Consider the following 12707-nt stretch of genomic DNA (forward strand, 5'->3'; position numbering starts at 1 on the left):
ACTCTTGACTATTTTTATTTTTGGCTGTCTCACCACCTTTCCCCTGGGGAGGTTTTGTGACACCTTTCTTTTGGTCACCCCCTGTGGAAGTTTTGGACACCCTTGTCTTGACCCAATGGTCCGCCTTCTTTCCCAATTCTTGGGGAGAAATTGGTCCTAGGTCTACCAGATGCTGATGCAGTTTATCATTGAAACAATTACTTAACAGGTGTTCTTTCACAAATAAATTGTACAGCCCATCATAATTACTTACACCACTGCCTTGAATCCAACCATCTAGTGTTTTTACTGAGTAGTCTACAAAGTCAACCCAGGTCTGGCTCGAGGATTTTTGAGCCCCCCTGAATCTAATCCTATACTCCTCAGTGGAGAATCCAAAGCCCTCAATCAGGGTACCCTTCATGAGGTCATAAGATTCTGCATCTTGTCCAGAGAGTGTGAGGAGTCTATCCCTACACTTTCCTGTGAACATTTCCCAAAGGAGAGCACCCCAGTGAGATCTGTTCACTTTTCTGGTTACACAAGCCCTCTCAAAAGCTGTGAACCATTTGGTGATGTCATCACCATCTTCATATTTAGTTACAATCCCTTTAGGGATTTTCAACATGTCAGGAGAATCTCTGACCCTATTTATGTTGCTGCCACCATTGATGGGTCCTAGGCCCATCTCTTGTCTTTCCCTCTCTATGGCTAGGATCTGTCTTTCCAAAGCCAATCTTTTGGCCATCCTGGCTAACTGGATGTCCTCTTCACTGGAGTTATCCTCAGTGATTTCAGAGGTGTTGGTCTCTCCTGTGAGGGAACCAGCATCTCTGACTATTATTTTTGGAGTCAGGGTTTGAGAGACCCTGTTCTCCCTAGATAGGACTGGTAGGGGGGAATTTTCCTCCAAGTCACTATCCTCTTCCTCTGAGTTGCCACCCTCAGAGGGGTTGGCCTTTTCAAACTCTGCCAAAAGCTCCTGGAGCTGTATTTTGGTAGGTTTGGGGCCCATTGTTATATTCTTTATTTTACAGAGTGACCTTAGCTCCCTCATCTTAAGATGGAGGTAAGGTGTGGTGTCGAGTTCCACCACAGTCACATCTGTGCTAGACATTTTGCTTCTAAAAGTTGGAATACTTTTTAAGAATCTACAACTGGTTCTAGAATCTAATTCAAACTTTTACAAACTTTTAAACTCTAAAAGAAATGCTAAACAGGATCTAACACAAGGCCCTAGCAGGTCTTTTAAGAATTTAGAAAACTTTTCAAATTGCAAAAATCAATTTCTAATGACAATTTTGGAATTTGTCGTGTGATCAGGTATTGGCTGAGTAGTCCAGCAAATGCAAAGTCTTGTACCCCACCGCTGATCCACCAATGTAGGAAGTTGGCTCTGTATGTGCTATTTCAAAGTAAGGAATAGCATGCACAGAGTCCAAGGGTTCCCCTTAGAGGTAAAATAGTGGTAAAAAGAGATAATACTAATGCTCTATTTTGTGGTAGTGTGGTCGAGCAGTAGGCTTATCCAAGGAGTAGTGTTAAGCATTTGTTGTACATACACATAGACAATAAATGAGGTACACACACTCAGAGACAAATCCAGCCAATAGGTTTTGTTATAGAAAAATATATTTTCTTAGTTTATTTTAAGAACCACAGGTTCAAATTTAACATGTAATATCTTGTTTGAAAGGTATTGCAGGTAAGTACATTAGGAACTTTGAATCATTTCAATTGCATGTATACTTTTCAAGTTATTCACAAATAGCTATTTTAAAAGTGGACACAGTGCAATTTTCACAGTTCCTGGGGGAGGTAAGTTTTTGTTAGTTTTACCAGGTAAGTAAGACACTTACAGGGTTCAGTTCTTGGTCCAAGGTAGCCCACCGTTGGGGGTTCAGAGCAACCCCAAAGTTACCACACCAGCAGCTCAGGGCCGGTCAGGTGCAGAGTTCAAAGTGGTGCCCAAAACGCATAGGCTAGAATGGAGAGAAGGGGGTGCCCCGGTTCCGGTCTGCTTGCAGGTAAGTACCCGCGTCTTCGGAGGGCAGACCAGGGGGGTTTTGTAGGGCACCGGGGGGGACACAAGCCCACACAGAAATTTCACCCTCAGCAGCGCGGGGGCGGCCGGGTGCAGTGTAGAAACAAGCGTCGGGTTTGCAATGTTAGTCTATGAGAGATCAACAGATCTCTTCAGCGCTGCAGGCAGGCAAGGGGGGGCTTCCTCGGGGAAACCTCCACTTGGGCAAGGGAGAGGGACTCCTGGGGGTCACTTCTCCAGTGAAAGTCCGGTCCTTCAGGTCCTGGGGGCTGCGGGTGCAGGGTCTTTTCCAGGCGTCGGGACTTAGGTTTCAGAGAGTCGCGGTCAGGGGAAGCCTCGGGATTCCCTCTGCAGGCGGCGCTGTGGGGGCTCAGGGGGGACAGGTTTTGGTACTCACAGTCGGAGAGTAGTCCGGGGGTCCTCCCTGAGGTGTTGGTTCTCCACCAGCCGAGTCGGGGTCGCCGGGTGCAGTGTTGCAAGTCTCACGCTTCTTGCGGGGAGTTGCAGGGTTCTTTAAAGCTGCTTCTGGAAACAAAGTTGCAGTCTTTTTGGAGCAGGTCCGCTGTCCTCTGGAGTTTCTTGTCTTTTTCGAAGCAGGGCAGTCCTCAGAGGATTCAGAGGTCGCTGGTCCCTTGGAAGGCGTCGCTGGAGCAGAGTTCTTTGGAAGGCAGGAGACAGGCCGGTGAGTTTCTGGAGCCAAGGCAGTTGTCGTCTTCTGGTCTTCCTCTGCAGGGGTTTTCAGCTAGGCAGTCCTTCTTCTTGTAGTTTGTAGGAATCTAATTTTCTAGGGTTCAGGGTAGCCCTTAAATACTAAATTTAAGGGCGTGTTTAGGTCTGGGGGGTTAGTAGCCAATGGCTACTAGCCCTGAGGGTGGGTACACCCTCTTTGTGCCTCCTCCCAAGGGGAGGGGGTCACAATCCTAACCCTATTGGGGGAATCCTCCATCTGCAAGATGGAGGATTTCTAAAAGTTAGAGTCACCTCAGCTCAGGACACCTTAGGGGCTGTCCTGACTGGCCAGTGACTCCTCCTTGTTGCTTTCTTTGTTCCCTCCAGCCTTGCCGCCAAAAGTGGGGGCCGTGGCCGGAGGGGGCGGGCAACTCCACTAAGCTGGAGTGCCCTGCTGGGCTGTGACAAAGGGGTGAGCCTTTGAGGCTCACCGCCAGGTGTTACAGCTCCTGCCTGGGGGAGGTGTTAGCATCTCCACCCAGTGCAGGCTTTGTTACTGGCCTCAGAGTGACAAAGGCACTCTCCCCATGGGGCCAGCAACATGTCTCTAGTGTGGCAGGCTGCTGGAACTAGTCAGCCTACACAGATAGTCGGTTAAGTTTCAGGGGGCACCTCTAAGGTGCCCTCTGGGGTGTATTTTGCAATAAAATGTACACTGGCATCAGTGTGCATTTATTGTGCTGAGAAGTTTGATACCAAACTTCCCAGTTTTCAGTGTAGCCATTATGGTGCTGTGGAGTTCGTGTTTGACAGACTCCCAGACCATATACTCTTATGGCTACCCTGCACTTACAATGTCTAAGGTTTTGTTTAGACACTGTAGGGGTACCATGCTCATGCACTGGTACCCTCACCTATGGTATAGTGCACCCTGCCTTAGGGCTGTAAGGCCTGCTAGAGATGTGTCTTGCCTATACTGCATAGGCAGTGAGAGGCTGGCATGGCACCCTGAGGGGAGTGCCATGTCGACTTACTCGTTTCGTCCTCACTAGCACACACAAGCTGGCAAGCAGTGTGTCTGTGCTGAGTGAGAGGTCTCCAGGGTGGCATAAGACATGCTGCAGCCCTTAGAGACCTTCCTTGGCATCAGGGCCCTTGGTACTAGAAGTACTAGTTACAAGGGACTTATCTGGATGCCAGGGTCTGCCAATTGTGGATACAAAAGTACAGGTTAGGGAAAGAACACTGGTGCTGGGGCCTGGTTAGCAGGCCTCAGCACACTTTCAATTGTAAACATAGCATCAGCAAAGGCAAAAAGTCAGGGGGCAACCATGCCAAGGAGGCATTTCCTTACACAGAGCTTCTTGAAAGGAGCTCTAAAATGGTGACCCCCCTGAAAGCAGCACCTGAAACAGAGATGACTACAGTTGAGCACAGTGAGCAGGTTGTGGCTTCAGATTAACAGGGAGTGAGTAGGTATATATGTTTGGTGAAAAGGTTTCCCAAGGAAGAGTACCTGTGTTTCACACCACATGATGTAGAATTAATAAGATTCACCCTCATGTAATTGGGAAATGTAGACCTTACTATCTGGTTTCTTTGTTTCAAATTAGGTGGTGTTTGCAGATGCAAATGCACATGGTGTTGCAGTTAGCCACCCTAGGTAGAAGTTTGTCTTTGAGAATAATTTTTCAGTTTGGAGAGGGTATGTGTATGATGTTTTGAATAGCATGAAATAGTGATTTGCTGGTCTATGGCTAGCCTATGGTTGGAGGGAACTCCATAATTCCATAGAACAAACATCCAGTAATCCAAAAACAAGGATAATCCCTACATTAGCACAGCCATTTTGAATAGACTGGAGTCATTAGATTTTCAACTGGCTTTGATAGTCTCTCCTTCAGAGTTGATAAAAACAATTATTATTAACTGGGGAATTTAAGGAGATTAGCAATAAAAAAATATTAATTTAGGGTGTTTAACACTACATTCTGATCTATGTCACATTAGAGGACACACATATACTGGTCTACATTACTGTTTTCAAAAGGTAAGATGTTAGTCAAGTTGTTGGAACTTGGAGACACAAACGACCATTGTAGTCAAAAGGAGAGATGCTATTTTATACCAAACCCTGGTGTCTATTTCCCATATAAAATGCCTCGACCTTCTCCTAATTATACTGACCGAAGATGCTCTGTATTGTGAGTAGTCTACATTAGAAAATAGAAATAAGGGGCTCTTAGCGTTCTAACTAATCTCGTCATGCATGCATTCTTTGTGATGGAACAATTTGTGATTATCTATTTACTGGTATTAGAGAAGACCTATATCTGAACAAACCTGAGTTAATCAATAAATTGCCTGCAACCAGGGAATATACAGTCATCAATTAGTGTTCAGCGTGGTGTATAATTTAGATTTCAATGTCATCATCACTACATAAATTGCTTCACCTACAGAACCATTCCTAAAATCCACAGGTTTGATGTTGTAATTTCTCATGCTTCCTTCTGCACTCTCCTTAAAACGACATAGGAACAAGACACAACCCAGTGTAAAATGTGTAATCCTTACCTTACTTAACCAAAGGGTGTCATTAACTTCTTGAAGGACCATAATAAGTAAATATGCATGAATATATCTATGTATTTGCTACAACAGGCATCCTTGACTTGGACTCCCTTGACTTATTGCCTTCAGACCTCCTGTTTTAATGACATCGTTTATGCTGGCTTAAGGACTTTTAACGAACTTAACCAGTGCTAAAGCGCATGTGCTCTCTGCTTAAAACATGGCAACATTGGTGTAAAGAAATGGCTCCCTGTTGCAGTTACCCCCCACTTTTTGCCTGATACTGATGCTGACTTGACTGAGAAGTGTGCTGGGACCCTGCTAACCAGGCCCCAGCACCAGTGTTCCTTCACCTAAAATGTACCATTGTCTCCACAATTGGCACAACCCTGGCACCCAGATAAGTCCCTTGTAACTGGTACCCCTGGTACCAAGGACCCTGATGCCAGGGAAGGTCTCTAAGGGCTGCAGCATATCTTATGCCACCCTGGGGACCCCTCACTCAGCACAGACACACTGCTTGCCAGCTTGTGTGTGCTGATGAGAACAAAACGAGTAAGTCGACATGGCACTCCCCTCAGGGTGCCATGCCAACCTCACACTGCCTATGCAGTATAGATAAGTCACCCCTCTAGTAGGCCTTACAGCCCTAAGGCAGGGTGCACTATACCATAGGTGAGGGCACCAGTGCATGAGCACTATGCCCCTGCAGTGTCTAAGCAAAACCTTAGACATTGTAAGTGTAGGGTAGCCATAAGAGTATATGGTCTGTGAGTCTGTCAAAAATGAACTCCACAGCTCCATAATGGCTACACTGAATACTGGGAAGTTTAGTATCAAACTTCTCAGAATAATAAACCCACACTGATGCCAGTGTTGGATTTATTAAAAAATGCACACAGAGAGCATCTTAGAGATACCCCCTGTATTTTACCCAATTGTTCAGTGCAGGACTGACTGGTCTGTGCCAGCCTGCTGCTGAGAGACGAGTGTCTGACCTCATGCGGTGAGAGCCTTTGTGCTCTCTGAGGACAGAAACAAAGCCTGCTCTGGGTGGAGGTGCTTCACACCTCCCCCCTGCAGGAACTGTAACACCTAGCAGTGAGCTTCAAAGGCTCAAGCTTCGTGTTACAATGCCCCAGGGCACTCCAGCTAGTGGAGATGCCCGCCCCCTGGACCCAGCCCCCACTTTTGGCGGCAAGTCCAGGAGAGATAATGAGAAAAACAAGGAGGAGTCACTGGCCAGCCAGGACAGCCCCTAAGGTGTCCTTAGCTGAGGTGACTCTGACTTTTAGAAATCCTCCATCTTGTAGAAGGAGGATTCCCCCAATAGGGATAGGAATGTGACCCCCTCCCCTTGGGAGGAGGCACAAAGAGGGTGTACCCACCCTCAGGGCTAGTAGCCATTGGCTACTAACCCCCCAGACCTTAACACGCCCTTAAATTTAGTATTTAAGGGCTTCCCTGAACCTAAGAATTTAGATTCCTGAAACTACAAGAAGAAGAAGACTGCCGAGCTGAAAAACCCCTGTAGAGGAAGAACAGAAGACACCAACTGCTTTGGCCCCAGTCCTACCGGCCTGTCTCCTGCCTTCCAAAGAAACCTGCTCCAGCGACGCTTTCCAAGGGACCAGCGACCTCTGAATCCTCTGAGGACTGCCCTGCTTCAAGAAAGACAAGAAACTCCCGAGGACAGCGGCACTGCTCCAAAAGAACTGCAACTTTGTTTCAAGGAGCAGATTTAAAAGACCCATGCAACTCCCCGCAAGAAGCGTGAGACTTGCAACACTGCACCCGGCGACCCCGACTCGACTGGTGGAGAACCAACACCTCAGGGAGGACCCTCTGGCGACTCCGAGACCGTGAGTAACCAAAGTTGTCCCCTCTGAGCCCCCACAGCGACGCCTGCAGAGGGAATCCCGAGGCTCCCCCCTGACCGCAACTGCCTGAACTCCATTTCCCGACGGCTGGAAAAGACCCTGCACCCGCAGCCCCCAGCACCTAAAGGAACGGAACTCCTGTGCAGGAGTGACCCCCAGGAGGCCCTCTCCCTTGCCCAGGTGGTGGCTACCCCGAGGAGCCCCCCCCTTGCCTGCCTGCACCGCTGAAGAGAACCCTTGGTCTCTCATTGAAAACCATTGAAAACCCGACGCGTGTTTGCACACTGCACCCGGCCGCCCCCGCGCTGCTAAGGGGGTACTTTTTGTGCTGACTTGTGTCCCCCCCGGTGCCTTACAAAATCCCCCTGGTCTGCCCTCCGAAGACGCGGGTACTTACCTGCTGGCAGACCGGAACCGGGGCACCCCCTTCTCTCCTTTGAAGCCTATGTGTTTTGGGCACCTCTTTGACCTCTGCACCTGACCGGCCCTGAGCTGCTGGTGTGGTAACTTTGGGGTTGCTCTGAACCCCCAACGGTGGGCTACCTTGGACCCAAACCTGAGACTTGTAAGTGATTTACTTACCTGCTAAAACTAACAATAACTTACCTCCCCCAGGAACTGTGAAAATTGCAGTGTGTCCACTTTTAAAACAGCTTATTGTGTTTTATGTAAAAAGTATACATGCTAATGTAATGATTCAAAGTTCCTAAAGTACTTACCTGCAATACCTTTCAAATGAGATTTTACATGTAGAATTTGAACCAGTGGTTCTTAAAATAAACTAAGAAAATATATTTTTCTATAACAAAACCTATTGGCTGGATTTGTCTCTGAGTGTGTGTTCCTCATTTATTGCCTGTGTGTATGTACAACAAATGCTTAACACTACTCCTTTGATAAGCCTACTGCTCGACCACACTACCACAAAATAGAGCATTAGTATTATCTCTTTTTGCCACTATCTTACCTCTAAGGGGAACCCTTGGACTCTGTGCATGCTATTCCTTACTTTGAAATAGCACATACAGAGCCAACTTCCTACAATTGGCTTATCCACAATTGGCATATTTAATTTACTTATAAGCCCCAAGTAAAGTGCACTAGCTGTCTCCAGGGCCTGTACATTGAATGCTACTAATGGGCCTGCAGCACTGGTTGTGCCACTCACTAAAGTAGCCCCTGAACATGTCTCAGGCCTATCATTGCAGAGCCTATGTGTGCAGTCATAAGCTACCATGTCGACCTGGTAAGTTAATCCTCTTGCTAGGCACAAACTTTCTTTTTTAATGCAGATAGGCCACCCCTAACACAGGCCCTGGGCAGCCCAAGGGCAGGACGCAAAGTATTTAAAAAGTAGGGCATGTACTTTTGAGTTTTACATGACCTAAAAGTGAAAAACTCTTAAATCCGTTTTTCACTATGGCAAGGCCTAACTCTCCCATAGGATAACATTTGTTACCTTATTACAGTTTAAAAGTGTAATTTCCCATTTGGAAGAGGTGGAACCCCCAAGTCTGGTGTCTTGGAGCCACAATTTAAAATCCCAATTTATAGTGAACTCAGATTTTTAAATCAGATTTTTTACTGTAATTCTGAAAATGTCCCTTGTAGAAAGTTGGCATTTTATTACTTTAGCCGTTTGATGCCTTCTGCTTATCTCTAAATAAACGTCTGGGGTGGGTGACAGTTGGTCTCTGTACATTCCGTCTAGACAGCACAAAGGGAGCTTAGGTGTGACAGATGTGCTGTCCACATCTTGATGGGCCATCCTGTGCAGGATGTGAGGGTGGAGCTGACACTTCTGAATAGGCTGTGTCCTGTCCCTACACAAAGGGCTGCATAACCCCTGGAGTGAGTCTGAAGCAGGTCAGAAAGGACATCAAAGGCATCTCTTTGAAGGCTCCCTCACACCAAAGGCACAACTGGGTATAAGTACTGGACCTCAGACACCATCAACTCAGTACACTTCTGAACCTGTGAATACACTGCCAGGAAGAAGGACTACTGTGCTGAAAGGACTGCTTCTCTGCTGGACCGCTACTCTGCTGGACTCCTACTTTGCTGTGAGTTAGAAGGACTGGACCTGCATCTCTCCAACCCAGAACCAATGTGACTCCAAGGGCTTGCTATCTTGCCTCCTGATTAAAGTCCCAGGTATATTAAATACTTCCAACCCACCTGCTACAGCACCTGGAGTCTGCCAACTGTAAGTCTTGCCCTGACAGGTGGTGCCAATCCAGTCCTGGGTCCTTGGAAGTGGGTATAAAGTGGTACTCCAGTGGAAATCAATGCATCAACGTTGTTGAGAGGATCGAGGCATTGCATTGCCGATGGCAAGGTGCATCGCCTACATTTCTGAAGCATCTTCAATTTTGCGCAGCTCGGAACCAACGCATTGCCTACATCCAAGGATCATCAATGATGAATTGTCTTTCCTCCTCCCCATATCTCCCTCGACGTTGATGCAAACAAGGTACTTTTGCAGCCGGTAAAGGCAGGTCCCTGTATCTGACCCGCGCTCCATCGCAGACGGCCTGAGCTCTCAGATTTGACTCCGTCTAGCCCGACCAGACAGCCCGGTAGGCGCTTTATGCTATTACGTGCTACATTTATTAATTTTTCTTCAAAAATTCACATCCCAAGTTGTACTTATTGGATTTTTGATGTTTTGGTCTTGTTGTTTTCATGAAAAGTTAATTACAATTACATTGAGCTCTATCTACCCAGGTGTGACTTACTCTGACTAGGACTGTGGTTCTTGCTTGTACAGGGTGCGTACCTCTGTCAACCAGAACCCCAATTTCTCACAGTATATATATTGCAACCCTAGCTGAAATGCAGCACAGTGCTGTACAGCATCAGAGGCAAAGATACAGCCAACAAGTGTTTGAAGAGGTAGTTGGCTTCCCAGAGTTCTAAATTTCTAAATTCTAATTTTGTTTTCTAAATTGTGGCAGTCTTCATTGGTAAGGGGATGTCATTCCAGGTCTTGGGTGAATAGATGTAGATGGCTTGTCCCACTGTTTTATAATTTCTTGTTTTACATCTGATGGTGCCATGGATGCTTGTGTGGCTGAAGCCACCATAGGTGGTAAAGATGGTGGTGGCAGACACAATGGCTTTGTAATTGATGTAGCTGTTTTTGAAGATGGTACAGGCTATCAAGGGAAGGCAGTGTCAAAGGTGATTCCTAGTGATCTGATAATGGGTGAAAGTTGAAGTTTGATTCTATTCAGGTTCATGATAACCAGCCAGTTTTAGACCTTTTGTTTCTTGGTGAACAGCAGCAATTATGTTTTGGTAGGATTGAGCTTTAGGCAGGTGTTGGACATTCAGGACTGCAGGAGGGGCAGACGGAGTTCGACATATTGAATGTCGGGAGCACTGTAGGCTTTCCTTCAGAACGAGATTTAGGAGGATATGTGTTTGCTTCCTTGTTTCTTAACACAATATTTATTATAATGAAAACCAGTAGTGTCTTCAGGGAAAGGCACATGTGTCTCAGGAAGAGTTATCTGGATCAGAGTCACTTCTAGTAGTCTGCTTAGGCAGTCGCTAATGCCTGTACTTTTAACTATCAATATATTTTCACTGTGTAATTTTTAGAAGTGATTACATTGGTGATTTAAACTATAATAGGTTCTGTATACAGCTGACTCAACATAATGACAATTCAATTAGAGTAAGAGTCCCAATAATTCATTGCATATTAACTTTGCCTTGAATGAGTGGCATCCCCGTATGTTACATGATGGAACTCCTAAGGTAGGCTGGTCAAACACTGTATGTATCTCCTTCACAGAGTGCTCAGTTATGAAAGGTTTCTTTTGGGTGAGTTCAGAGATACACCTTCACGCAGTTGACTTTTTTGCATTACTGTAATGGCAAAGGAGCGTTGCCCGATTGGTCAGAGCCTGAATATGAAAAATAAAATCATAATAAAACAATTGTATTATCTTTTTATTTTTCACTGTGAGCTGAGTCTGAGGAGTCTGCCAAGGTTAGGGCGTGGCACAGCCATCCTCAATGAAGGGCAGAAAGGAGGAGTGGTGGGCAGTGTGAGTGTGCCTGCTGGTTTGGCCAGCGATCTTAGGACAGTCAAACTGACATGTGCACTTAGATTTTTCCAACCCAGCTGTGTTGCACAACTTGGTGGAAAAAGACACAGACTCCCTGTGCCTGAGCGAGCGTCAGACCAGTCAACTCTGGCCAATCCCAGCACTTCTCTCATGCTTGGTATAGCATGAGGGCAGCACCTGGATAATAATAATATTATTATTTCCCCCTGCGCTGTCCCACCACTTTTTATTGGCAGCAGCCGCTGCTGATTAGCTTCTGTTGAGCGAACACAAACTTCAGAATCTTCACCATTTAGGACATCAACTGTGAATGACTTAAGCATGTATTATTATAACGGTAATACAGTAATTATTTTTCAGACAACCAAAGTTATAAAAACGGCAGTGAGCTGCAACTGAACTTTGCATTTTCAATGGCGGAATTCGTTTGTAGCTTCCATTATCGACCCTCACTTAGAGGAAGGGAAGCACACAGCCCCATTGAAACAATACCTAATGGTTAATCTTTAGCACAAATCATGCGATCAGTGTTTGATGCTTATTATAGCTCCAGTCTTAACATGATCTTTGAGAAGGAAAAAATTACCTGCATTGTTTCTATAACAACAGAAAACGTGTTATCCTTGGAATCTTTTGCAAGCAGGTACTGGCAGATTCCGCTGAAGGTGAAGTGTTTGTTGTCAAAACTTTTGAAATGGGATTGGCCAGTGACAAAACATTCCCCTAAACAAGAAAGAGACACAAAAGAAAATACCATGAGTAAGTGTTGTCACGCATATGTCCAGGAGTTGTAATAGTGTTCTACAATTACACGTTGAGTTTCCATCCCCTTCCGTGACATACAAGGTCAGGAAAGAAAACCTGTACTCTACCTATAATATACTGGAAGAATTCTTCTTTTAAAGTACTGCCAATGAACACTAATGTACTAATGCACACCTTTAGTTAGAAATAAGGGAATTTCAGAACACTAAAAGATTGTCAAATTGGCCACGAGCCAATAAACCCTTTGTGCAACAAAGTAGAACTTAGATGCTCGGAAACCAATCTATGCAGTTAAATGACAGATCTTGATTGACAGAATCTAACAATGTCGTACTACCATCTGAATCTGTAGATGTTCATGGGTTCAGATGTCACAACGGTAGAGAATTAATCAGAGGACCGCATAGTAAGCCTCGTGGTTTATGTCACCAGAACCCCTCAGTGGCAATGTTGGACCAAATTACGCATGATATCTGTTATTCATTTTTTATATTACATGTTTATTTCAGTGCAGTGAGCTTGAGATTGCTATTTTCTGCAAAGTGCAGCGAGTAGTCGATACTTACTAGGATTAGGATGTTTAAGTTTTGCTTACCCTTCTTGAGTAAATTGTTAATAAAACAACTGGCAATACAAATGATTCATGGATTTAGGTGGCAGCATTTAGTGTACGGGTATGAATTTACTACATTTGCCACATAATTTGCCACATAACTT

General features: G+C 45.6%; 1 protein-coding gene across 1 annotated transcript in view; it reads right to left on the reverse strand.

Annotated features, from left to right (window-relative positions):
- VWF (von Willebrand factor) overlaps nucleotides 1-12707 on the reverse strand; it is a 1017342-nt gene that overhangs the window by 805011 nt on the left and 199624 nt on the right. The window contains exon 11 of the mRNA XM_069228440.1: nucleotides 11812-11948. Within this exon, the coding sequence (XP_069084541.1) occupies nucleotides 11812-11948 (137 nt within the window). The remainder of the gene's footprint in view (nucleotides 1-11811; nucleotides 11949-12707) is intronic.

The sequence above is a fragment of the Pleurodeles waltl genome, chromosome 4_1 (assembly GCF_031143425.1).
Source record: "Pleurodeles waltl isolate 20211129_DDA chromosome 4_1, aPleWal1.hap1.20221129, whole genome shotgun sequence".
In the NCBI taxonomy this organism is placed as follows: Eukaryota; Metazoa; Chordata; class Amphibia; order Caudata; family Salamandridae; genus Pleurodeles; species Pleurodeles waltl.